General features: G+C 36.0%; 1 protein-coding gene across 4 annotated transcripts in view; it reads left to right on the top strand.

The window, feature by feature from the left end:
- The window catches only part of REV3L (REV3 like, DNA directed polymerase zeta catalytic subunit), a 194816-nt gene that overhangs the window by 103231 nt on the left and 64895 nt on the right, over positions 1 to 26690 (top strand). For all 4 annotated transcript variants that reach the window (XR_008629742.1, XM_055134574.1, XM_055134573.1 and 1 more), the window contains exons 11-16: positions 328 to 565; positions 9618 to 9757; positions 11289 to 15447; positions 20046 to 20950; positions 23781 to 23860; positions 25087 to 25212. Coding sequence is in view for 3 of the 4 variants with exons in the window: in XM_055134574.1 (XP_054990549.1) it covers positions 328 to 565; positions 9618 to 9757; positions 11289 to 15447; positions 20046 to 20950; positions 23781 to 23860; positions 25087 to 25212 (5648 nt within the window). In the remaining variant the exon portion in view is untranslated. The remainder of the gene's footprint in view (positions 1 to 327; positions 566 to 9617; positions 9758 to 11288; positions 15448 to 20045; positions 20951 to 23780; positions 23861 to 25086; positions 25213 to 26690) is intronic.

The raw sequence follows: 26690 nt of genomic DNA, 5'->3' as shown, positions 1-26690 counted from the left end.
GAATCACTTCTGGTGGTAGTCAGAAGACCAAATGTGGTGCCGGGGATTGAGTTTTGGGCTAGTTGCATGAAAGACAACCACCTTACCTCCTGTACTATCTCTCCAGCTCTAGGAATCTTCCTAATAAGGTTAGAAAATAATTTTAATATACACAGTCCAAAAATCATAACTTTGATGGAAGAGCCACGCGTACATCTAAGTTTTTGTACCATTTGTATTCTTTTAACATGTGTCAAGTTAGATAGTGGCATTTTTGTTTTGTAATTGATTTAAATTATTATTTAGAAAACTTAAATTATTGTTAGTGATGCCTCATTTGTTTTATAGTGGACAGTAGTCCCGATGAGGCTCTGGTACGTCTTCTTGCTGGTTTGGAAAATGATGGATATCAGGGGGAAAGAAATAGGATGCCATCGCCATGCCATTCCTTTGGACATACTAAAAATCCCCAAAATAGTGATGATGAAGAAAATGAACCGCAAATTGAAAAAGAGGAAATGGAGCTAAGTTTGGTGATGTCTCAAAGATGGGACAGCAATATTGAAGAGCATTGTGCCAAAAAGAGGTAACTTTTTGGTTATTTCAGTTACTGTAATAATTTTATTTATTATTCTGTTCTTTAATTAGATATTATTTACTGTTACTCATAATATAAATTAACTTAGCTTTTTAAAATATCCCTTTTGAATGCCCTTCCACAGAGGCGGGGTGGGGTGGGGGAGCGAATGGGGGTGGGAGGGATACTGGGATCATCGGTGGTGGAGAATGGGCATGGAGGGATGGGTACTCGAGCATTTTATGACTGAAACACAAGCACAAAAGTTTGTAAGTCTGTAACTATACTTCACGGTGATTCACTAATAAAAAATTTTTTAAAAAAGAAAATTACATTAAATTTAAAAAGAAAGATTAAGTCTAATTCTTGGAAACTCTTTTCTTTTTCTTTCCTTTCTTTTTTTGAGGGGGGACTCACACCTGGCGATGCACAGGGGTTACTCCTGGCTCATGCACTCAGGAATTATTCCTGGCAGTGCTCTGGGGACCATATGTGATGCTGGGAATCGAACCCAGGTCGGCCACATGCAAGGCAAATGCCCTACCCACTATGCTATCGCACCAGCCCCCTTAGAAACTCTTTTTATATGTGCAGTATTAATACTTGTAAGTAAATGATAAATGGGCAAAAATTGAAGTGCTTTGTTATCTCCAAACTTGGGGAAAAGGAGTGCCTATTTTTATTTATTTATTTATTTATTTATTTATTTAATTTTTTTGCTTTTGCTTTTTGACTATTTGGAGTACACTTGGCAGTGCTCAGGATTTACTCTGGCTCTGCACTCAGGAATTACTCTTGATGGTGCCTGGAGGACCGTATGGGATGCTGGGAGTTGAACCCAGGTTAGCTGCATGCAAGGCCAGTAATACTCTATCTGCTGTACTATTGCTCCAGCCCCAAAAGGAATACCATCTTTTAACTGGGAGTTCTACTGATAGAATCAAAGCAATAATTACAAAGTCAGCTTGAACATAAAAGGTTTGTAGGTCTGGTTAAAATGAAGGAATTAAATGTTAAAAATAGATGAAGTGAATGAGCCTTAGAAGCAGGTACTACTAGTATTCTGGTTCACCTTTCAGAAGTAAATGAATAAGATGATATTCATTTTTTCTAAATAAGTCTCTGGTGAGCATGATCAGTTTGAGTTTACCCTCAGCTGTATGGCATTTTATATAGAAAAAATTAGCCTCTGAGTGTGAAATAGTGAGTTATTTAAATATCTGTAGGCAGTGATAAAACTTCTAATGTATAGTTGAATTTTTCAGCCACACTCTGTTGTTGAAATGTAAAATTGGTTAATCCATAAATTCGGTATTCTTTTGTGTATAAATTAAAATTTTAGTTTTTCTACTTAACAATTCAGGATATAAGGGAGGGGTACATATGGTATAGAAATCACATTCAGGGTCTTACATATGTTACGTATTTGCTGGTACCACTTCAGTCATCAAGTGACTTAATAAATTTCATTTAGAACCCATTGATCGTGGGAAGATAATAATTCATGTAAGCTGATAATGACCAATAAAAAAGCATTTTCAAGTGTGTAATGGAAATTGTTTTATATGGTTTTAGGGCTGTGTGTCAAAATAAATCTTTATGAATAAAGGTGACTCTTCAAAAGGACTGCAAAATTAAATTTTTTTGACATTTCTCTTGTTCCTAGACTGTAACTGACTTTATTTCTTGTTAATAAAAACCCTAAGGGGCAAATAACATTCTGAAAATCAATTTTTATCTTTTGAAATTAATATATAATACAGTATTATAATATGTAATATTATAATATTGGTTTATATTGAGTCATAATTTTCCATGTCTTATCAGATTAAATTTTAATTGTAGATGTATTTTTATGTTTTTTGTTTTGGTCACCCACAGTAGTGTTAGGGCTTACTCCTGGCTCTGGGCTCACTTCTGGCAGGCTCAAGGAAACATCTGGGGTGCTGGGGATCAACCCCAGGTTGGTTGTATGCAAGGCAAGCTCCCTACCCACTGTACTATCACTCTTGCCCCATTGTGAATATATTTTTCAGGTTCTCTTATTTAATTATGCAGAATTTTTAATAACTACCAGAAAAGTATATGCAAAATGGCATATATTTGATGCTTAACAATATATAAGGATCTGTCTCTAAGAGGAAACTATCTTTAAAATATTAATATTACTATTTTACCATTTTGTAGAAAAAAAATACTCAGTTCAACTTAAATTGCTTACCAAAGATTAAAAGTAAAAAGCAGAATATGAGATTCTCTAGGTGTGTTCTTACTCTTATAAACATATGTCAACTTAACGTTTTCCCATGTACTTTCCTTACTTCCTATTATTTATCTTGTATTTATTTTTCTATTACTTAGATTTTTTTTCATAAGGTTCATATATTTCAACTTTTGGAGTGTTTTTTGGTTTGTTTCTGTTTTTTTAGTTTTTGGTTTGGGGGCCACATCAAGTGATGTTCAGAGGCTTCTCAAGGATTTGTGCTTGGGGTTACTCCTCATAATGCTCAGAGGACTCTATGGGGTGATGCCAGCATAGGACCTGGGCCTTCTGCATGCAGAACATGCACTTAGCCCTTTGAGCTGTCTTTTGGCCACATATTTCAAATCTTAACTATTTTGCTAGCATCTGTGGCATTATCATTGGCGCATTAGTATAATCCAGAAAATGATAACTACGCCCATATAATTGTAGTATTGAAAATTAGACAAATATCTTACATACATAGAAAGTATATGCAGTATATATTTGTAAAAATATATATATTAAAGGGACAACATGCTTTCTCATACAGTACATCTATCATTAGCAGCAATGCAGCCGACGGCCATGTAAATTAATACATATTGTGAGCTTAATGAGAAAAGTGAAATAGGGTCAGAACTCTCTTCACTGAACATATTCTAATAGCTCAGTAAAACTGGTTTTCCAAAGTCCTCTTTCGAGAAGGTGGTAAAAATTCCAGGATTGGAGTCTCAAGGCCCCTTTATTTTTCTTTGGAGACATGGATTAGTCACTTTTTCCTTCTGTTATGGGAAAGGCAGTGTAGAAAACTACTATAAGAAAAAAATTTTTAATTTCTTAGTTTTCTACACTGCCTTTCCCCAAAAGGAAAGAAGACAGGCAGTGATGATTGACAGCTTTTAACAACAAGCAGGAATATAAAGGATATTAAGTCAAACACAATCACGTTACTAAAGAACAGGCTATATTCTAAAAAAATCAGTAGGCAGTTCCACCATTATGTGAATGTCACTGAGTATTATTACACAAATCTAGATGGTATAATTTATCATTTATTGTACACCTTAACTATATAGTATGGCCTATTGGGACCACCGTCATGTGTACAGACCATTATTGCCAAAATATCATGAAGGGATGCATGACCTTATGCATTAGAGGATGCATGTATAAGACTGAAATTGCATACTTACAGAAGTTCCGAAGTGAGAAGTGGCTTATTACTAAAATAAGATCATAGTATTGTTCCAAAGAAGTTTATGTGGATGGGACATTACCAATAGGATATTTCATGAAAATATTAAAAAGTTTATGCCCCAGATTTATAGAATACCTATAAAGAAATGTAAGTCTTTCAATCTGCTTCTATTTTTAAAAACAGATTAGGAAATATTAGCAAAAGGCGTATTTTATGACACTGTTGAAGATCAGATCTTAAGAAAATCAAATATTGATCCTGTCAGGATTAGGCAAAATTCATTCTTAATGATTAAGGAACTGAGTCTCTGATTTATCACAACAAAGGAAACAATATGTGAAACTTGGAAAAAGTATGAAATAATATTTTGCAGATTTGGGGATTTCTTCCTCATAGAATGAGAATGGAATTCTTTGCATTACCACACTATGAAAATATGAACAAAGAGTTCTGATAAGTACCCAAATAATAGGGAAAAGGATCCAAAATAAATTTTTTTGCTTAAATTTTTCCTTTTTGTTTTTTTGTTATTTTTTTTATTTTATACTGCTATTCATTTTCTTTTTTAAAAGTTATAATTTTAATATTTATTTTAAGATATCGTGATTTACAAAATTGTTCATATTAGAGCTCTTTCAGGCATAAAATATTCCAACTGCACCACCAGTGTGCCTGCCAGCCCTGAGCTTTCCCCCCTTGTCAGGCATATAACAAATTTATTTTATATTGCTTGCTCTAACAAAACTTAAAGAAATGTCAAATGGAATTTCTTTAAGTTTTGTTAGGCTTTTCTTTTTAACATTTAATCTTGAGGGCCAGAGCACTAGCACAGCGGGTAGGGCATTTGTCTTGCACATGGTCAGCACAGGTTCAATTCATAACACTTAATAGGGTTCCTCAGACCTACTAAGAGTGATTCCTGATCACAGGCAGATCTGACATAAATAAATCTTGATATTGGAAAGTTTAGGTAAAGATAATGTTGAATTTTTATGTAGTAATTAACTTGAACTAGTCGTATGTTGAAAAAGTACTGTTTATCAGAGTCACATGTGATGCTGTAGGTATATACTTTCACAAAATTAATTTGTTTCTGCTCCACTTGTATAATGGGTTTGCTGGTCTTAAAGTTTAGTCAGACCTCTGTGAAATATACTATCACTTTGGAAGAACCTATATTTAGAGTCTGTAATTCTCATAATAAATGGGGTACAATTAGACAAGAAGATTTAGACTTAGACAAGGAAAGACACATAAAGTACAAATAAAGTAGAGAATATCTTACATCTCTCCAGATGTGGACAGGCAAACTAAATATCCAATTGAAAAGAAATTGTTCCTTCCCCAATTTGAAGCAGATTGACATATATTAGGGAGAAGAAGGTTGATCATACATGGTACTTCAGGGATACTCTGGACTCAGTGTCCGACAGTTGCTCCCTGTCCATACTAAGGGACTGTGCAGTGCAGGTCATTGGATGTGGACCTCATACATGCATGAGTTTACGCTTTGTGCTCTCTCTTTAGCTCCTTATAGCAAACAATGTAAAAAGGAAATTATAGTCAAGTATCTTTATAAATCTGCAAGAAGCATGTAATGAATATAAACAAATGAATGAGAGAATGCAAGTCCAACTTGTTTCAGTATAAAGAGGGTAATACAAAAATAAGAAGGAATTCAGGCAAAGGTAGATTGCTCTTATTACTTAAATTATTTTACTTACGTAGGTTCACAGATTGTATGCTTTGTTATTGAAAGAATTTATAGCTAGAATTATAGAACATTAGTAATATTCTTTGAAGAATAGTGGGTGAGAGGAAAGATTCTAAAATCTGAATTTGACATTGAATAGTAAGAGGAAGAGAAATTATATCCCTGTTATCTTTCAAGCAAAAGGAAATGATAAAGTACTTTATTGGCCCTTAGTGCAGCAAAAGAACACCAAGACCCTTAATGATTTTAACTCATGCTCTAATTCTTGATATCTTTAAATGTGATTAAGAATATGTGCTGTTTCAGAAAGAGAGGGACATACGTAGAATGACTGCACTCATTTGTGGAATTGTGAAGTAACAGAATGGGAGACTAACACCCAAGGATAGTAGAGATAAGGACCAGGAGAATTGCTCCACAGCTTGGAAGCCGGCCTCACATGCTGGGGGGAAAGGCAGCTCAGATAGATAAGGGACCACCAAGTAAAGGATGTTTGGAGAGCCCGCTCAGGATGGGAGTTGTATGCTGAAAGCAGATTATAGACTGAGCATGATGGCCACTTAATATCTGTATTGCAGATCCCAACACCCAAAAGGAGAGAGAGAGAGCAAAAGGGAATGCGCCTGCCACAGAGGCGCAGGGGTGATGAGGGGGAGAGATACTGGGAATATTGGTGGTGGAGAATGGGCACTGGTGAAGGAATTGGATACTTGATCATTGTATGACTGAAATGTAAGCACGAAAGTTTGTAAGTATGTAACTTCCTCACGGTGATTCATTAAAAATAAATAATTATAAAACAAAACAAAAAAAGACTATGTGGCTGTAGTATTTGGGTAGGTGGGTCAAAGTAAGGGAACTTAATTTGATATTGCATTCAGAAACTCCCTAAGTGCTTATTGTGTGCTTGGTATTGTAGTAGGTAGGTTGGAGTGAAATCGTGACAGATATTGAAGATTGGTGATATAGTAGGTAACTGTATAAGTTTTACATCTGATTGTAGAGGGTAAATGTAAGTAGAATACATAGAAGTTGGAATGGAAGATTTTATATACATGGGAAGAAAGTTACAGTTAAGAGTCATTGAAAATGGAAAAGATTACTCTGTAAAAGAGCAGCTCTGTTATACTGAGAATGTAAAGGTAGATATTGTGTCAGCTAACTTGAAAACAAGCTTTTTATAGTGGGTAGGACAAAATGTTCATGAATGACATTTAGTAACTCAGCTATTAAGAGAGGGATTTTCATGCCAGAATATGTTTTGGAAAAAACTTAGTGCAGAAATTACTCCATGTATTCAAACTAAGAAGCTTCTGCACTTCAAAAGAAACAGTGACCAAAATACAAAAGAGCCCACAGAATGGGAAAGAATATTTACCCAATACCCATATGATAAGGGATTAATATCCAGGATATACAAGATACTTGTAGAATTGTATAAGAAAAAAACCTCCAACCCCATCAAAATATGGGGAGAAGAAATGAACAGAAGTTTCCTTAAAAAATAAATACAAAGTAAAGTGAAATTTACCAGTTACACATGCGGGGTGGGGGGCTGGGGAGGTGGGGGGAGGGGGGAGGTATATCGTGATTCTTGGTGGTGGAATATGTGCACTGGTGAAGGGATGGGTGTTTGAGCATTGTATAACTGAGACTTTAACCTGAAAGCTTTGTAACTTTCCACATGGTGAATCAATAAAAGAATTTAAAAATAAATAAATAAATAAATAAATAAATACAAATGGCCAAAAGGCACATGAAAAAATGCTCCACGTCACTAGTCATCAGGGAGATGCAAATCAAAACAACAATGAGATATCATCTCACACCACAGAGACTGGCACACATTAAAAAGAACAAAAGTAGATACTTAACCACAACCAGTGCTGGCGTGGATGTGGGGAAAAAGGGACGCTCCTTCACTGTTGGTGGGAATGCCGACTGGTCCAGCCTTTCTGGAAAACAGTATGGACAGTCCTTCAAAAACTAGAAATTGAGCTTCCATATGACCCCACAATACTGCTTCTGGGAATATATCCTGAGGATGTTAAAGAGCACAGTAGAAATGACATCTGTACCTGTATATTCATTGCAGCACTGTTCACAATAGCCAAAACCCGAGTGCCCTAAAACAGATGGCTGGTTAAAGAAACTTTGGTACATCTACACGATGGAATACTATGCAGCTGTTAGGAGAGATCAAGTCATGATATTTGCTTATAAATGGATGGACATGGAGAGTATCATGCTAAGTGAAATGAGTCAAAAAGAGAGGGACAGACATAGAGAGACTGCTCATTTGTGAAGTGTAGGGTAGCATCACATGAGGCTGACACCCAAGGACGGTAGATACAAGGGCCAGGGGGATTGCCCCATAGCTGGAAGACTGCTTCATGAGTGGAGGGGAGAAGGCAGATGGAATAGAGAAGGGATCACTAAGAAAATGATAGATGGAGGAACCAGTTGGGATCGGAGATGCATGCTGAAAGTAGATAATGGACCAAACACGATGACCTCTCAGTGTCTGTGTTGCAAGCTATAATGCCCAAAAGTAGAGAGAAAGAGTATGGGGAATATTGTCTGCCATAGAGGCAGGGGGAGGGTGGGAAAGGGGGGTTATACCTGGGAAACTGGTGGTGGGCAATGTGCACTGGTTGAGGGATGGGTGTGTGATCATTGTGATATTGTAACCCAAACATGAAAGCTTGTAACTATCTCACGGCGATTCAATAAAATTTTAAAAATTAAAAAAAAAGAAATTACTCCATGTAAGGAATACTTTTTTTTTTAATTTTCAAGGTAATAGAAAGGAAACAGGTGTGAATAGAAAAGAAATTTGCCTGTCCAGATAGAAGGGAAGGTTACAAGCTGGAATGTATTGATTTTTTTTTAAGTTAAGATGAGATGAGAGTAATTCATCCTAAGAGCAACAATCTGGATTTCTCAGTTTATCTATATTCCTTAGTAGCCCTACTTTGTAAATGATGCTAGATTGACTCAACCCCATTTCCCTTCTCTCCTCTCTTCTCCTGTCCCCTCCACTCCATTTCTCTCTCTCTCTCCCCTCCTCTCTTCTACCCCCCCCCCACACACACACACACCTCTTATGATGCTCAGGGGTTATTCCTGCTCTGCACTCAGGAATTACTCCTGGCAGTGCTTGGGGGAATATATGGGATGCTGGGGATTGAACCCAGATTGGCCACGTACAAGGCAAGCACGCTACCCACTGTACTATGCCTCACACCTGACCTTTACTCTTTTCTTACTCCTCTCTGATCCCTGTTATTTTCTCTTTGTTTTCACTTAAATACTTTTTGCCTACCTTTCTCTTTGTAATTTATGTCCAATTTATATTGGATATAGTGAATATATATAATTTATGGAGACTACTTGAATGATGCTTCTTTAGAAATTACTGGGTCCTTTTCAAGCTGTTTCATGTAGATTTCCTAGTGATTGTATTATGGAAAGACCAATAGAACATGATTTGACATAGCAGTCTAGGATACTGTGGAGCTCTGACATGGGAATGATGTTATCACTTAATGTTTATCAATCTAGAGCCATATAACCCACCTTCATGACAACATGTAAATTGGGGATGCCACAGCATGAGACTAGGTGCCAACTGGTAGGTCAAGGTGGCCACAGTAAAGAAATAAGGTTTGAAGGGGGCCATGGTCAGAAAAAGTTTGAGAAACACTAATCTAGTTTGCATATAAAATCTATCTAGGATAACCTTTGTGGGACTTGATAGTAAAACAAAGTAAATTTGTTCTTTTTAATATTAAAATTTCTAGATCTTTAATTGTTTCACTATTATTGAGTCAAATTATACTAATTTAAATGTATATGGATTTTTTTTAAATTATGATCATTCTTTAATTTTAACATTCTTTAGATCACTGTGCAGAAATACCCATAGAAGCTCTGAAGAAGATGATTCCTCTTCAGAAGAAGAAATGGAATGGAGTAATAATAGTTTGCTTCTAGCCAATCTTTCTATACCTCAGTTAGATGGAACTGCGGACGAAAATAGTGGTAAGTAGACTTTATATTGTCTTCTGTTTATATTTTATTATCTAGGAAGTAAATATGTATTTGATTTTCAAATCATAATTAGTTACTAATTAGATGCCTGAGTGGGCTTATAAACATACTGTTTCATTTTGTCCTCTTCGATTTTCTCTTTTGAAAGAATGTAGATTGATCTTCATTCCACTAAGAGGATAGCTTTCAGTTTAAAATTTAATAAACTTGGGCTGGTGGGATAGCTCAAAGGGGATGAACTCATGGAACACAGAACCTTAGCACTGCATGCTTCCTGCCCTTGCCCCAGCACCTCTGTCCTCAGCAGCATTACTTCACAACATCCATATCCCAGACTTATGCTTACTCTACAGAGCCAGGTAGTGCCCAGAGTGGCCATGTGAAGCTCCTATGAAAAATCAGTTTGTTGTGTTAATATTTAGGTAGCATATTAAAATGTAATTTGAAGTGATAATACAAAGAGGCACATTATTTTGTTAAAATCTTTCAAAATAATAGTGTCTCCCATATTTTAGCCCAAAGGACACTGAATTTCTTTCTTTTTTATTATTGAATCACTGTGATATGCCAAGTTATTTATGATTGAGTTATTCGTAATTGAAAAAGTCATACAGTGTTCAATATCCATCCCTTCACCAGTGCACATTTCCCCCCACCAGTCCCCAGTTTTTCTCCCATCATCCCCAAAGCCTGCCTCTATGTCAGACACTTTTCTTCTCTCTCTCTTACTCTCTTACTTTCTTTTTAGGCACTCTGATTTGCAATACTGTTGAATGTCTTTCTGATTTAAAAATGTTTACAATAAGAGCTAATAACCAGTTATTAGCTATTAATAACCAATTAAATTAGCTTTTGATTTCTTAGATTTACTTGTTCTAGTGATAATGAACTTTTTTTAACATACAGACAGTTTATTGAATGATGATAATGTTACGATTTGGGAAAATATTTGGGTGGGGCCCACTCCCTGCAATACTCAGCCCTGGCTGTTTGAATGAATGAATTGACACATTAATAATGATGGAAACATTACTGCTGAGGATCATCCAAGTGATGTTTGAGGGACTACCAGGTGATACAGAATATTAAATGTGGAGCCCAGTGCATGGAAGTAATATGAGGCAGACCTTCAACTATTTCTATAGCCCCCTATAAGGAAACATCTTTTTTTTTAATTGGCTTTTTGGGTCGCATCCAGCGACGCTCAGGGGTTAGTCCTGGCTCTGCACTCAGGAATTGTTTCTGATGGTGTTCAGGAACCATATGAGATGCCAGGTATTGAACCTGGGTCAGCTGCTTACAAGGCAAATGTCCTACCCATTGTACTATCTCCCCGGCCCAAGGAAACATCTTTAAAATTAAGAATGGCCCCTAAAGGTCCCTAGTGGTCCCTGCAGAATTCAGCAATGCCATATCCTTGGGCACTGACTGATTATTTTTGCCATTGTCCCAAGGTCCCCTGAACAGCGCATGGAAAATATTAATTAATATTGAAAAATAAATTCTTTTTTTCCCATTTCAGACAATCCATTGAACAATGAAAATTCTAGAACTCATTCGTCTGTGATTGCAACAAGCAAACTCTCAGTAAAACCTTCCATCTTTCACAAGGACGCTGCTACATTAGAACCCCCATCTTCTGCTAAGATTACCTTTCAGTGTAAACACACAAGTGCCCTTTCTTCTCATGTTTTGAATAATGAAGATATAATTGAAGATCTTTCACAGCCAAACAATGTAGAAAAAAGTCTAGATCATTCAGTTTCTTCTTTCACAAATGAAAGCACTTACCCTATGAAATACCCTGGATCTCTAAACAGTACCGTACATTTAGAAAACTCTCATAAAGAAAGTTGTAAGAAAGATACTCTTCCAGTATCATCTTGTGAAAGTAGTATTTTTGATTATGAAGAAGACATACCTTCTGTTACAAGACAAGCACCAAGTAGAAAGTATACAAACATTAGAAAAGTTGATAAGGATGCCTCTTTTATACATATGAACCGTTACACTAGCGAAAATTCCTTGAACAAAAATTCTTTCAATTTTTCCGACGTCAGTCATCCGAAAAACAAATTATCCTCTGAAGGAAATGAAAAAGGAAACAGCACATCTTTGAATAGCTTATTCTCCTCATCATTAACTGAAAATTGTGAATTGTTATCATGCTCAGGGGAGAATAGAACTATGGTGCAATCTCTTGATAACATTGCTGATGAAAGTGGACGAAATAAACTTAAAATTAGATATGAAGAATTTCAAGAACATAAAACAGAAAAGCCAAGCCTCAGCCAACAAGCAGCACATTATATGTTTTTTCCCAGTGTTGTTCTTTCTAATTGTCTCAGTAGACCACAGAAACTTTCTCCTGTCACATATAAACTACAATCTGGCAATAAACAGTCCAGGTTAAAATTGAATAAAAAGAAACCTGGAAGTCATCAAGAGACTTCTGCAAAAACTAGTGAGACTGGATCCCCAAAAGATAATTGTATACAAAATAATCCTTGTAATAGTAATCCTGAGAAGGATAATGTATTGGCCAATGATTTAATCAAGGTTACTCGAGCTTTTGAAAATAAAACACCTACAGACAGTTTTATGGATTGTCACTTTGTAGATGGAACCTTAGAAACTGAGCAGTCCTTTGGATTGTATGGAAATAAATATACACTTAGAGCCAAACGGAAAGTAAATTATGAGACTGAAGATAGTGAGTCAAGTTTTGTAACACACAACTCAAAAATTAGCCTACCTCATCCCATGGAAATTGGTGAAAGTTTAGATGGAACTCTTAAATCTCGAAAACGAAGAAAAATGTCTAAAAAGTTGCCTCCGGTCATCATAAAGTATATTATTATTAATAGATTTAGAGGGAGAAAAAATATGCTTGTTAAGCTAGGAAAAATAGACTCTAAAGAAAAACAAGTGATATTAACAGAGGAAAAAATGGAACTATATAAAAAGCTTGCACCTTTGAAAGATTTTTGGCCAAAAGTTCCTGACTCCCCTGCAACCAAATACCCCATTTATCCATTAACACCAAAGAAAAGTCACAGAAGAAAATCAAAACATAAGTCTGCTAAGAAAAAAACTGGTAAGCAACAAAGGACAAATAGCGAAAATATTAAACGAACTTTGTCTTTCCGGAAAAAACGGTCTCATGCTATTCTTTCTCCTCCCTCACCATCTTACAATGCTGAAACCGAAGACTGTGACTTGAATTATAGTGATGTTATGTCTAAACTAGGTTTTCTTTCTGAAAGAAGCACAAGTCCTATAAATTCTTCTCCCCCTCGCTGTTGGTCTCCCACTGACCCAAGAGCTGAAGAAATTATGGCTGCTGCAGATAAAGAAGCAATGCTTTTTAAGGGTCCTAATGCATATAACAGCAGGACTGTTAATTCCCATATAGAAAAAAATAGTCGAGCAAGATCACAGGTTAAGAAAGCAAAAACAAAACTGGTTAATTCTTCTGTTGTTACTAAGAAGAGAAATAAACGAAATCAGACAAATAAGCAAGGTGATGATAGAAAAAAGAAACCAAGAGCAAAACAGAAACAGAAACCAAATGAGAAAGATACATCAAGAAAGCACTTTACACTTAAGGATGAAAAAATTAAACCTCAGTCTGGTGCTGAAGTTAAGTTTGTGCTGAAACATCAGAAGGTATCTGACTCTTCAAATTCCGGAGGCCCTCAACTGCTTTTTAAACAGAAAGATATGTCAATAGGTGGCTCTGCTACAGATAATCCCCTTTCTGTTTCCCTGTCCACTGGGATTCACGCACAACAGAATTTATCAAGCTGCTTTTCTTCCTTCTTAGAAAGCAAGAAGCCTGTAGATTTGCAAACATTCCCTAATTCACGAGATGATTTGCATTCATCAGTTGTTTGTAATTCTCTGGGACCTGGAATCTCAAAAATTAATGTTCCAAGGTCTCATAATCAAAGTGGTATGTTTACTCTAAAGGAATCACCCTTAATTCAAAAAAACATATTTGACATTTCCAACCATTTGTCTCAGGTAGCACAAAATACACAGATAACTTCGGGTATGATGTCTCCAAAGACAGAAGAGAATGCAAATATACAAAAAAACTTTTTGTCTGTTGGAAAATTAAATGAATGTCGTAATTCTCTAGAATCAAAGCCAGATCAGGCATACACTCCGAATTTTTTGCATTGTAAGGACAGTCAGCAGCAGATTGTGTGCATGGCAGAACAGTCAAAGCACAATGAAACTTGTTCTCCAGGAAACGCAGCTTCAGAGGAAAGCCAAATACCTAATAATTGCTTTGTAACCTCCTTGAGAAGTCCAATCAAACAAATCCCATGGGAACAAAAGCAGAGAGGCTTTATTTTAGACATGTCAAATTTTAAACCTGAAAGGATAAAACAAAGGTCGTTGTCAGAAGCTATTTCCCAAACCAAAGCACTTTCTCAGTGTAAAAATCAAAATCTGTCGGCACCTGCAACATTTGGTGAAGGACAGTCTGGACTGGCAGTTCTTAAAGAATTATTACAAAAAAGACAGCAGAAAGCACAAAATTCAATTATTATGCAAGACCAACTTTCTAATAAACATCAGCCAAACAAAAACATTACTGGTTCCCTCGAACAAAATAAAACAGTTAAGCGAATTCGATCAGTAACATCTCCAAGAAAGCCTCGAACACCCAGAAGTACAAAACCTAAAGAAAAAATTCCCAAACTTATTAAAGTAGACTCTGTAAATTTACAAAATTCTGGCCAGTTAGATAATTCCTTATCAGATGATAGTCCCATCTTTTTTTCAGATCCAGGTTTTGAAAGTTGTTACTCACTTGAAGATAGCTTATCTCCTGATCACAATTATAATTTTGATATTAATGCAATAGGTCAAACTGGCTTTTGTACTTTTTATTCAGGAAGTCAGTTTGTCCCAGCTGATCAAAATTTGCCTCAGAAGTTCCTAAGTGATGCAACTCAGGATCTTTTCCCAGGACAAACTATAGAAAAAAGTGAGTTTTTAAGTCACGATAACCAGAAGTGCGATGAAGATAAACATCGTGCCTCAGACTCAACTTCATGGATTAGATCTGGTACTCTAAGTCCTGAACTGTTTGAGAAATCATCCATAGATAACAGTGAGAATCATCGTCACAGCCAGTGGAAAAATAACTTCCATGCTCTGACAAATCGGTCTAATTCAATAATGGATTCTTTCTGTATCCAACAGGCAGAGGACTGTCTAAATGAAAAATCTAGATTGAATAGGAGTTCAGTAAGCAAGGAAGTGTTTCTTAACCTCTCACAGCCTAGCAATTCAGACTGGATTCAAGGTCATAACAGAAAAGAAATGGGACAGCCTCTTGACTCAGTCAATCCATCTTTTACTGCAATACTATCTTCTCCTGATGGAGAACTTTTGGATGCAGCCTCTGAAGATTTAGAATTGTATGTTTCAAGAAACAATGATATATTGACACCAACTCCTGATAGCTCACCAAGGTCTACCAACTCTCCCTCACAATCTAAGAATGGCAGCTTTGCACCTCGAACTGCTCACATTCTTAAACCACTTATGTCTCCACCAAGTAGGGAAGAAATTATGGCAACTTTGTTGGATCATGATCTTTCAGAAACAGTTTACCAGGAACCATTTTGCAGTAATCCTTCTGATGTACCAGAGAAACCCAGGTAATGAAAATTATGTTTCCTTTGAGTTACTGAGTAATTATTAATGTGTATGACCTTGGTACCTGATGCTATTCTTATGGTTTTGTACTAATATTTGAAGGACTGAAAATTATTTCTAGTCATGAATATTCTAAAACTTACAAATTAACTGGTCATTTGCTCCTAGGGAAGTCTATTTAAAGTGGATGAATACTAGATTTACTAATCTTTACCATTGTGTCTCAATTAAGGGTTATGGAAGCTCACTGTAACATGATGCCAAAGTAAAAAAGGATGTGCTTTTAAAGTGTTGCAATTATCACTTTCTTAAAAGTATAGTTTTAGGGACATACAGAAGTATAGTGGCTAGGGCATTTGCTTGCACACAAGCAACCTGGGTTCAATCCCCATGTGGACCTGGCTCCACCAGGTGTAATCCCTGAGCACAGAACCAGGAGTAAGCCCTGACTACCACTAGATGAGGCCCAGAAAACAAAACCTTTTTTTAAAGTATTTAAAAACTAGCATGCAACGGGGCTGAAGTGATAGCACAGCAGGTAGGGCATTTGCCTTGCACGCGGCCAACCTGGGTTCGATTCCCAGCATCCCATATGGTCCCCTGAGCACTGCCAGGAGTAATTCCTGAGTGCATGAGCCAGGAGTGATCCCTGTGCATTGCCAGGTGTGACCCAAAAAGAAAAAAAAAAAAACTAGCATGCATATTTTAAATACTTTTATGTTAAATTTTTAAATGAAGTTGTAAGTTGCTTCTGTTACATGCCACTTTTGTCATGTTGCCATCATCTTCAATATTGTTTTAATTGCACAGTTAGGTATTGTTCTAATTATACAGCTAGTATGAAGATATATTTGATTTCCTTTTCTTCAAGAATCTTTTCCGAGAAGTGATACAGGAAAAATGAGAGTAGTCATGGTAGTGGCTTATTAGTAGTTAAGTAGGTATTCTGTATCATTCTGATCACTAAAATAGAACATCATCTTGATAAGAGCTAAGTTAGAGAACATGACTTAATCTAGCCTGGATCTTGATCCTGCCTCCTATGTCTTTGATCACTTTTACCAATTTTTTTCAGATAGAAGCACCTCACTGAAGCAGTTCATTTCAACCATCTAGTCAGAAACAAGAGAGGTTAGCTAGGTTAGGACTGCTAGCCTGTAGCATTGCTCATTGTCTAAATAAAAGAAATATGAAATTAGCTAAAGCAAGAAGATATTTAAAAAAATACACACATTCACAGCATATAGGACCTGACCTTTAGTATATGTTTTTGACCCCCATAAAAATAACAGAATAAATGTGAGGCTTTTACCAGACAAATAAAAATGTCTTCAAGACTCCATCTAAGAAATGGGTGAAAATAAGAAATTCAAATTATGGGGTAGGAGTACCCTCCTTTAAGAGCAAAAGGAAAGGAACTGTCTCCATTCCTCCCAGCATGTAGGTTTATTATTTTTTTTTGTTTTTCTTAGTAACAATAATCTTCTAATGCGTTTGTACCCTTTCTCTTTATCTCGCTGCCAGCATATTTGAACTATCTGCTCTTTAGATAGCATTTCTGATTATTGGAGGTCTTTTACATGAAAATTTTTTGGTGTTTATTTTGTGTAAAACAATATATTTATGGGCCAGGGATGTTACTCAAAGGTAGACTATGTGTTTCACATATATGAAGTCCTGAGTTGAATCACCAGCTCAATAAATACATACCCACCCCCACCCTCCCAAAAACCCAAAACCCACAGTTGATTCACTATGGAAAATGAAGAAACTATAATAGGTGTGGTTCTTAAAAGTCTTTTTTATCATACAGTTTTCATTTTATGTTATAAAATGTAATCTTACTATGGTCACAGTATTGTATCTAGTTTTATTCACTAAAAAAATTTTAAATTTGAGTCTCTTGAAGTGATACTTTAATCACTTTAATTGCTACATCATATTCTTACATTTATTACTGTGTAGAAATATTGTCTTCTGTTTGGTCACTTTGGATAATCTAACTAGTATCTTCATAAAACATTTATTTTGTTTAGGTTTTTTTTAATTTAATCTTAAAAGGATTATTTAAAAAATTAAGACTCTTGATAAATATTTGATAAGAGTTATATTAAATACTATGTTGCTGCCAGTGTCCAAGAATGCTGAATTTGCCATGCTTCACTGATTCTTGTTATTCTTAACTTCATTTGGATCTTGTATTTTATAATTTTAGGCATAATCACATGACAAATACTACCTCAATAGCAGTAAATCTTCTCATTTTTCATATGTGAGAGGTGAGAACTAGGGAAGTTACAGATCTTGATTTATGGAGTAAACTAATAGGACCAAGATATTTGCACAAAGGGAAAAAGGAACTGTGAGGTGCTAGTGCTTCAGCTCTAAACCAGGAAAGAATTAATATATATAGTTTTATCTAGAGAACAAACAGGATATTTGGGAAATCGTGCATAAAAGAAATAGTTGAAAACACTAGAGACACCATGGGGAAAAAAGAGGACTTATTTTTATTTCTGCTGAAGGCAGAAAATGGTTCCTGTTTTAGAAAGAGGATTTATATATTTGAGCTATTGAAACAAAAGTTGTAGCTCCTGCCCTCACCCCCCACCCACTTTATACACCATGGTTTTCAAAGTTGTTCATGATGATTTGTTACAAGCATTCAATATTTCAACACCATTTCCATTACCAGTGTCATGTTCCCTCCACCATTGTCTCTGTTTTTCCAACCATTCCTCAAGCCTGCCCCTGTAGCAGGCCCACAATAATTGATATTATATTGCTTGTTACCACTAAAAGTCTAATGGAATGATCAAAAAATACTTTAGTGGGGCTGGAGCAATAACACAGTGGGTAGGGCGTCTGCCTTGCACGCGGCCGACCTAGGTTCGATTCCCAGCATCCCATATGGTCCCTCGAGCACCGCCAGGAGTAATTCCTGAGTGTATGAACCAGGAGTAACCCCTGTGCATTGCCGGGTGTGACCCAAAAACAAACAAAAAAAATTAGTAAAAGAAAATTTGTAAAAATTATTGTATCTCATAATTGGGACATTAAGTCCTTGTCTGAGGGTTTACTAAGTTGTAGTTGCTAGTTAAGCCTTCTGTGTTACTATTTGTGTTAGTCAATATTAGTTGATTTTTACTTTACATTCCCATCCAATCTGATGTGCTGCTACTGGGATATTAGTATTATAGAGCTTGAAGTTGTAATCATGGCTGTGCACTCCAGAAAATTTAGAATATTTATTCTAATCTAATATTCTATTATTCTAATATTTTCTGAGCATATTAGAATATTCTAATATTCTCTGAGCAGTCCAGTGGTATGGTGGCAGTTGTTGGGGTGTGAATGTAGCTGCTGGGGCTTTGGTAGGGCTGGAACTTTGTCTGCCCCCTTCTGAAATCGCCCTGGAGGTCTCAACCAGGTACAAGTATCCAAATAATTTTTGTATCTAGTTGATCTCTTTCAAGACTTAATTATACATCTCTGGAACAAGGCCAGTAGATGAGCTTACATGGCAGAGACGGTGGGATGTCAGTGTGGCTGCCAGGACTTCAGAAGTATAGAAAGGTTAGGGGAGGTCACCCACCCCAACTCTTACGAAGGTCTGGAGTTTTCAAAGACCCAGGCTGTGTTTTAAATTAATCACTTGTCATCCCATTGATCTTCGATTTGCTCGAGCAGGTGCCAGTAACGTCTTCATTCGTCCCTGTCACGTGCTAGTGTAGCCCAGTGATACCTGCTCACTCCAGGAACAGGAAGAGCCTCAAATCATTCATTCAGGGTTTTGACAAAGAATTATTTAAATTAATAATTGACCACATATACACATTTGTAGTAATTAAGCTGTGCATTCTGTGGGCACTGACAGTTCCTGAATTCTTGTAGTAATGTTGAACCTTGATTAAAGGTGATTTAACTAAATTGTGTTGTTTTCTTTTTTTTTTAATGTTGGGGAAATTTTGAAGGACTGAAAGATCTTTTTGCACTGATTGACTTGGCTACATTACTATATATACCAAATGTAGAAAGAGGCTATATATGTATCCAGAGATACAGTCCCTGATAATAAATTCTTTCATCATTTTCACTCATAAATGGTAACAGTGAACGATATTAACTTAAAGTTACAAAAGTAGAGGAACTTTATCAGGTTAATAAAACCATCTCCCTGAAGAAAAGTCTTAATGGAGCACTCATAATTAAAAGTACCTTCTTTTTTGGGTAATGGTAGACATGCAGAAGCTCCTTCAGAAACCTTACTTTCTTAACTTGATTTTGGTTTTTATACATTATCAGGTCTCTCCTAGACTAAAATGGAAAGAAGGGGCCAGAGAGAAAGTTCTGGGATTTAAGCACATACTTTCCAAAGGATATTAATTTTATAGTCACACCATTGAAGAAAAACATATTGAAACATATTGAGTGTACCTGTATAAAATTTGTATGTGGATGGGTATGAAATGGGAGAAAGAAATGATACGTTTAAGACTCAAAAAGTTTTTTAAGTCTCTTGGCTAAGGAACTAAATGTTTTTTGGTAATTTTTTTTTTTTTTGAGACAAAACAGTTGTTCTAAAATGTGTTGTTTATAGGGAGATTGGTGGAAGACTTCTCATGGTAGAAACTCGACTTCCAAATGATCTGGCCGAATTTGAAGGAGACTTTTCCTTAGAAGGACTTCGTCTGTGGAAAACAGCATTCTCAGCAATGACTCAGAATCAGAGACCAGGGTCACCTCTTCGCAATGGCCAAGCAGTTGTCAATAGAGGGCCAAATAATAGCCACAAAATGGTTGAAGATAAAAAAATTGTAATTATGCCTTGCAAATGTGCCCCAAGTCGACAACTGGTTCAAGTATGGCTTCAAGCCAAAGAAGAATATGAACGTTCCAAGAAACTGTCTAAAATTGAGCCAACTGAAGTTGTAAAATCTGCTGAGAGCTTCAGTTCTTCACTAAACCCAGATGACAAACCTATAGTGCCTCCAAAAATGGATACAATTCCACTTGTACTCCCTACTACAGCCCAAACCAAGGAAGTTGTTGATAATTCTCAGATTGCTTTACAAGTGTGGACAGGATCCACTAGAACTGCAAGTGAAAATCAGACGTTCCCACCTGTTGTTTCTGCAAATAATCCTAAGAAAGATGAAGCTGATGGTGATAACTATTATATTAGTTATAGTTCACCTGATTCACCAGTAATTACCCCTTGGCAACACGCAACATCCCCAAATTCCAAAGCATTAAATCAGGATGAAAGACTGTCTTCACCAGTGGAGGAACTGCATACCCTGACAGTTGAGAACTTGAAGTCAGTAAAAGATGGTATTCAGAAAAGCCCCTGTCATGAACCTCGGGAATCAGTCATGATTTCACCAATTAATATCAGGAGAACTGGGATATGTGAATCTCTTTGCCTTCATAGTACTCCAATTATACAGAGAAAATTTGTTGAAAGGCATCCTGAAACAACTTCCCTTAGCTCTTTATCAACAGGTAAGTTTACAAATAACAATGCGTAATTGTTTTTCAAACATTAATTATGAAAACATTAGACTTTAATAAAATCAGAGCCTTTTAAAGAAATTTTAGCTCAGCCATTGAGAGACTGTTATTTTTTCATTTCTTTGAAAGAAATCATCACATAGAAACTTTCATTTTCCTGTTGTGAAATCTGTCTGCTTCCATCTACCACCACCCTCACACCTCAACCCTTCACCCACCGCAACCCTTCACAGTACCAAAGATTAAATCCAGGGCTTCATATATGCAAGGCAAACTCTTTCAGAAACCTTACTTTCTTAACTTGATTTTGGATTGGGCTGGAGCGATAGCACAGTTGTTGGGCTTTCGCCTTTCACGTGGCTGACTGGTGTTCGATTCCTCCGCCCCTCTCAGAGAGCCTGGCAAGCTACTGAGAGTATGGAGCCTGCACGGCAGAGCCTGGCAAGCTACCAGTGCGTATTGGATATGCCAAAAACAGTAACAATAAGTTTCTCAATGAGAGATGTTACTGCTGCCTGCTCGAACAAATCGATGAGCAACGGGACGACAGTGACAGATATATCATCAGGTCTCCCCTAAGCTTTAAAATGAAAGACAGGGCCAGAGAGAGTTCAGGGGGTTAGGAATTTCCATGTGGCCAAACCCTGTTTAGATCCTCAGCATCAGTGGTATCCCAAACATAGCTGGATGCAGCCTTGGAGGCCCCCAAACATTGCCATATACAGCCCTGAAGGGGACCTCAAACACTGCCAGGGTTGCCTGAGTAAAACCTGGCACCTCAGGGTTTAAGCAACACCACATCTCAGGTCCTCAGATTGAACTGTTGGCCTAGTTGGCCAGGAAATTCTAGGAGGCTCCCCAAGACCTCCTGAGCACCAATTGGAAGATTCTCCTCAAAAAAAATAATAATAATAATAAAATAGAAATAGAACTTTGATCTTTCTATCTGCCAGCTTTTGTTTTTCTTCCCCTTCAGAAACCAGAGTAAAAGGTTTTTCTAATTTAACAATCCCATTTCTTGTTTTCTACTCATTTCTAAATCCACTCCAAACTACCCACAGCGTTCTATGAGTTTGACTCTTTAAACATTTTTTAGTAACTTTAGCTAAAACTCTATAACCTTCTCAGTCTTCCTCTCAAATGCCCTTTACCTAGCCACTATTCTATTGACCATCCTACTTGGAACTAATTCTGTGCTTAACTTTATCCCCATTTCTCAGTTTCTAATTGTTTTGCTTTGAAAACAGTTCTCACTATTCTTAATTATTTCTTTAATGTTGGATTTTATTAAGCCTTAATTTTAAGCCTCTTCTCTCTAATTTCTCCTTAAATGTTCTTAATTCCTGTCCATATACTTCTAATAATTCATAAATATATACTTCTGATTCAGGACTTTTGTGAACACCAAAACATTACATTTAGCTGAGTCGTTGGCAATTTTATTTAAAAGCTAAAAAAAACTGCAGGTTTAGCTGTGTAAAACAGTCATGATCTTACTGCATTATTTCACCAAACTCCAAAATACTTAAACACATACATACCTACACAAAGAAACACATCTGGTACTCTAGGTTTTCCTTATTTCAGTGTCCTTATCTATCTGTAATTGAGTTACACAGAAATCACCCTCTGTGTGTCATTGAGTTACACAGAAAGAAACTTTTTTTTTTAATAATCACACCTACTCATCAACTCCTATTACTTTATAATTTCCTCAGTTACACTTAACATTCTACCTCTGCCAGTAAGCAAAGCCCAGTATCATCTCCAGCTCTGGCAGTCAATCTAGCCTTTTGATTAAATAACCATAACAGTTTCCAGGGGTTTTTTGCTCAATAAATGGGGGAAATCTCCCACTGTCTTTCTAGTGAATTACTACTCTCTTCAGATTTCAGCTTAGAGATGTCTTTCTAATCCTTCTGACTCAACAAAAATCCCAATTACATTCCCCTTTGTGTACTTAATGAAATGCCTGATCCCATGAAAATAGAGACTGTCTTTTTCTTATAAACACTTAATAGATTACTAATTGAGTAAGGTATCACTGTCGTCCCATTGCTCATCGATTTGCTCGAGGGGGTGCCAGTAACGTCTCCATCCATCCCTGTCACATTGAGGGTATAAAACTACTAAATCTCCAACTGTCTTTATTACAGAAATATGGAAATTTTTACTTAAATTTGATTTTTAATTTCTTGTGCCTGCAATAAAATTTCTTCCTGAAATTATTTAAAGTTGTCTAATCATTGGACTGATAGTACAGGAATTAAAACAAATGCCTTGCATATATTAACCCTGATTCAATCCCCAGTACCACATAGTCCCCTTAGCATTGCAGACTCAGCCCTAGAGTTTCCAAGCACCACCAATATGACTCAGATAGTCCCTTGGTACATTGGGCCTGCAATCTCCTCATCCTCATCAAACCACTGGCCCTATTGGCCTAGGATCACTAGAGGTGCCCAATGATGAAATTGATTTAATAAGAACTTTTATATTTAAATTAAGTAGGGAAGTTTGGCCAGGGACATTCACAAAGAACTAGATCACATGCACTGCATGCATGAATGCTTTAGGTTCAATCCCCTGTACTGCATGGATTCAGAGCACTGCAAGACCAGGTAGCCAGAAATTTTTTAAGTCATTTTGTTCAAGATCAGAGACTTGAATTTACTTTTTTAAATTATGAATTCTTTGGGAGGAACTTGTAGGATAGTATTGATAAGTGGAGTTTGGAACAACAAATTCTTTTAAACCAGAAACAGGTAATTTCAGTGTATATGTTGAAATTTGAAAAAAATTATGAAATTTCTTTCTACAGAACCAAAAACCCAGAAACTGAGTCATAAGAAAGGAAGTAATAACAACAGGCTTAGAAGAGTACTCTTAACACAAGCCAAGGTAACTATACCAAACATACTTAAAGATTAGTGGAAGATCCAATCTTAAAATTAGATTTTAGTTAGATAATTGATAACTTGTCAATTTAAAATTTTTATTATATTTTTGCATCATTTTGTTTACATATCTTTGCGACAACAAGAAATTGCCTAATTTTTTTTAGTTTTTTTTGTTGTTGGGATCCAAAAGATTCTTATATGTAAATACAAATATTACAGAGAAAGTGAATATGATAGCCAAATGTGGATTATGAGGATACAAATACATTAACTGGTTACTGGCAAAATCAGAACAATCCAATGACAGCAGAGCTCAAGTAAGTGATTTTTGATCCCACCAAAAATATATCCTTTTTCTTGGTTTATTACTTTTTTCTCAAATATAACATTCTTTTTTTTTTTTCAGTTTATTTTACTAAGGAGCAAAGAAAAGCTATGTTACTTAAAACTAAAACTGAAAAACCAGCACTTTAATCAAATACTAAATACTACTATAACATTTAAAATATGTACACTATGTTATGATAGAAAGTATACATATTGTGATATCTTTGGAAATATATAGAAATCACTTCTATATCAGCTACTATTATCATTAACTTTTAATGTTTCCATTTTGAGATTATAAATGCTTTTTAAACTTTTATTTGTAAAACAGTATTGCTTTCTGTCAGCTGTCTATATTAAAAACAAATCCCAGCATACTATGGACCTAAATACACACTCAGAAAAATGGTAAATTAAGGCATAAAAGAAGTTTCAATAAGTGCCATTTTTTTATAAGCCCTTAAAGGTTTTAGTTTACCTTTTAGACATTTAGGTGTTATGTAAAATACAAATACAAAATTTCAAATCCTTTGCAAAGTTTAACAAAGTAGTTATAGTATATTGCTTGCCATACTTCTAAAAAAATAAGTGCCTATATCGCACAAAAGTCAACTCTCTATAAACTATTAATTTTAGTATTTGATACCTGAAAGCTCAAAGATTGATGGTTTGCTTGCAGATTATTTCAAATACATAAGTTATGCTATCTTACTAGTGTTTTTACTAGTATTAAAAAATAAACTAATGATTATTTCTTCTTGGTTGTAAAATTCAGATACTAGATTTGTGTGTTAATACTGAACACATAAAGCAAGTTATCTAAATAGGAATAAATCAAAGGAAAGAATGTGATTGTCCATTTATCTTTTTCTGGCTTATGTGTCTTTTTTTCCCCAATAGAATCCATTTGCATCAGTAAATTCCCCAAAGAAAGAAGCTTCTCAGATTGATGGACCATCCTTAAACAATACCTATGGTTTCAAAGTCAGCATACAGAACTTGCAGGAAGCAAAAGCTTTACATGAGGTAAAACTGCAACACAGAACCCATATACTGTTTAACTCATGTTTTATTCTATTGAACAAGTAAAAAAAAAATTATTACTTGAAAAATAGTAGAATTCTTTATCTGTTAATGTCCATTTTGTTATTTTTATTATTACCTTCAGTGTTTATTTAGAATAGAGGAACTTTTAAAGCAGACATTATTTATTGAGACTGCTTGGTGGTTTCACAGCTTTTACAAATCTTATTGAAATTCAGTTTTGGGGGGCTAGAGCAATAGCACAGTGAATAGGGTATTTGCCTTGCATACTGGATTCCATCCCTGGCATCTCATATGGTCCCCAGAGCACTGCCTGGGGTAATTCCTAAGTGCAGAGGCAGGAGTAATCCCTGAGAATTGTCAGGTATGATCTAAACCCTTCCTCTTTCCCAATAAAGAGAGAAATCTAGTGTGTAGAAGCTAAACTTTACTTTTTTTTTAACTCTTAGAAAATCTGTTATTTTAAGATTATATTAGAATATTCTCACTTCTTAAATGTGATTTTTATTTCTTTAGAGGATTGTGGAGATAGCTCAGAGCTGCAGCTATCTAACTTGCTGCTTTACATTTAGGAACCCCGGTTGCCATCCTATGACAACCCCCCGCCACCACTTCCAACTTCAGGGTCTGACCCAAAAAAAATAAAAACATTAAAAATAATGTACGTAAATCACAAGATGGAATAGAAAATATGTGACTTTTTCTTTAAAAATTAATTCTGTATTAAGGAAATGACAACTGAGAGCACATATGTGACTGGCATAAATAAAGTTGAAACTAGAGGGACAGGAGAGAGAATGTATTATATTTGCCATGCCAGGAGTTACAGGGCCTTTACACATAAAAGGCAAGTGCTCTACTGCTGAGGTACATCCCGAGCCCAAGCCACTAGAAGCATGCCTATTGAGAAGACCTATAATTTGGTATATATCTAGGAACTACATTTTTAAAATTTCATCACTAGTTAATAGTACTATAGACTTTAAAGAATACAGCTTTACATCTCTACATGTGTGTAAGACTAAATGCACTCACCACCAAAGTTTCGCTATCAATCCAGCCACCAAAAAGATTCTTCTATCCCCTACGTCCCTTTCAGAAAGCCCGGCAAGCTATCGAGAGTATCTCGCCTGCACGGCAGAGCCTGGCAAGCTCCCCGTGGCGTATTCGATATGCCAAAAACAGTAACAAGTCTCTCAATGGAGATGTTACTGGTGCCCGGTCTAGCAAATTGATGAGCAATGGGATTACAATGATATACTGATACCACCTTTTATCTGGTAACCTCTGAAGATTTTACAAATCAGAGTTAATTTTGTTGGTTTTTTCCCTTTTGTTTGCTTTAGTTATTCATATTTTGCATATGAATGAAACCATCTGGCAGTTGTCATTTACTCCCTTATTTTGTATAGCATAATATCCTCAAGTTTCACATATAATGTCCCAAAAAGCATGATTTC

The sequence above is a fragment of the Sorex araneus genome, chromosome 4, assembly GCF_027595985.1.
Source record: "Sorex araneus isolate mSorAra2 chromosome 4, mSorAra2.pri, whole genome shotgun sequence".
Classification (NCBI taxonomy): Eukaryota; Metazoa; Chordata; class Mammalia; order Eulipotyphla; family Soricidae; genus Sorex; species Sorex araneus.
This window is presented reverse-complemented; position numbering and strand designations above follow the sequence as displayed.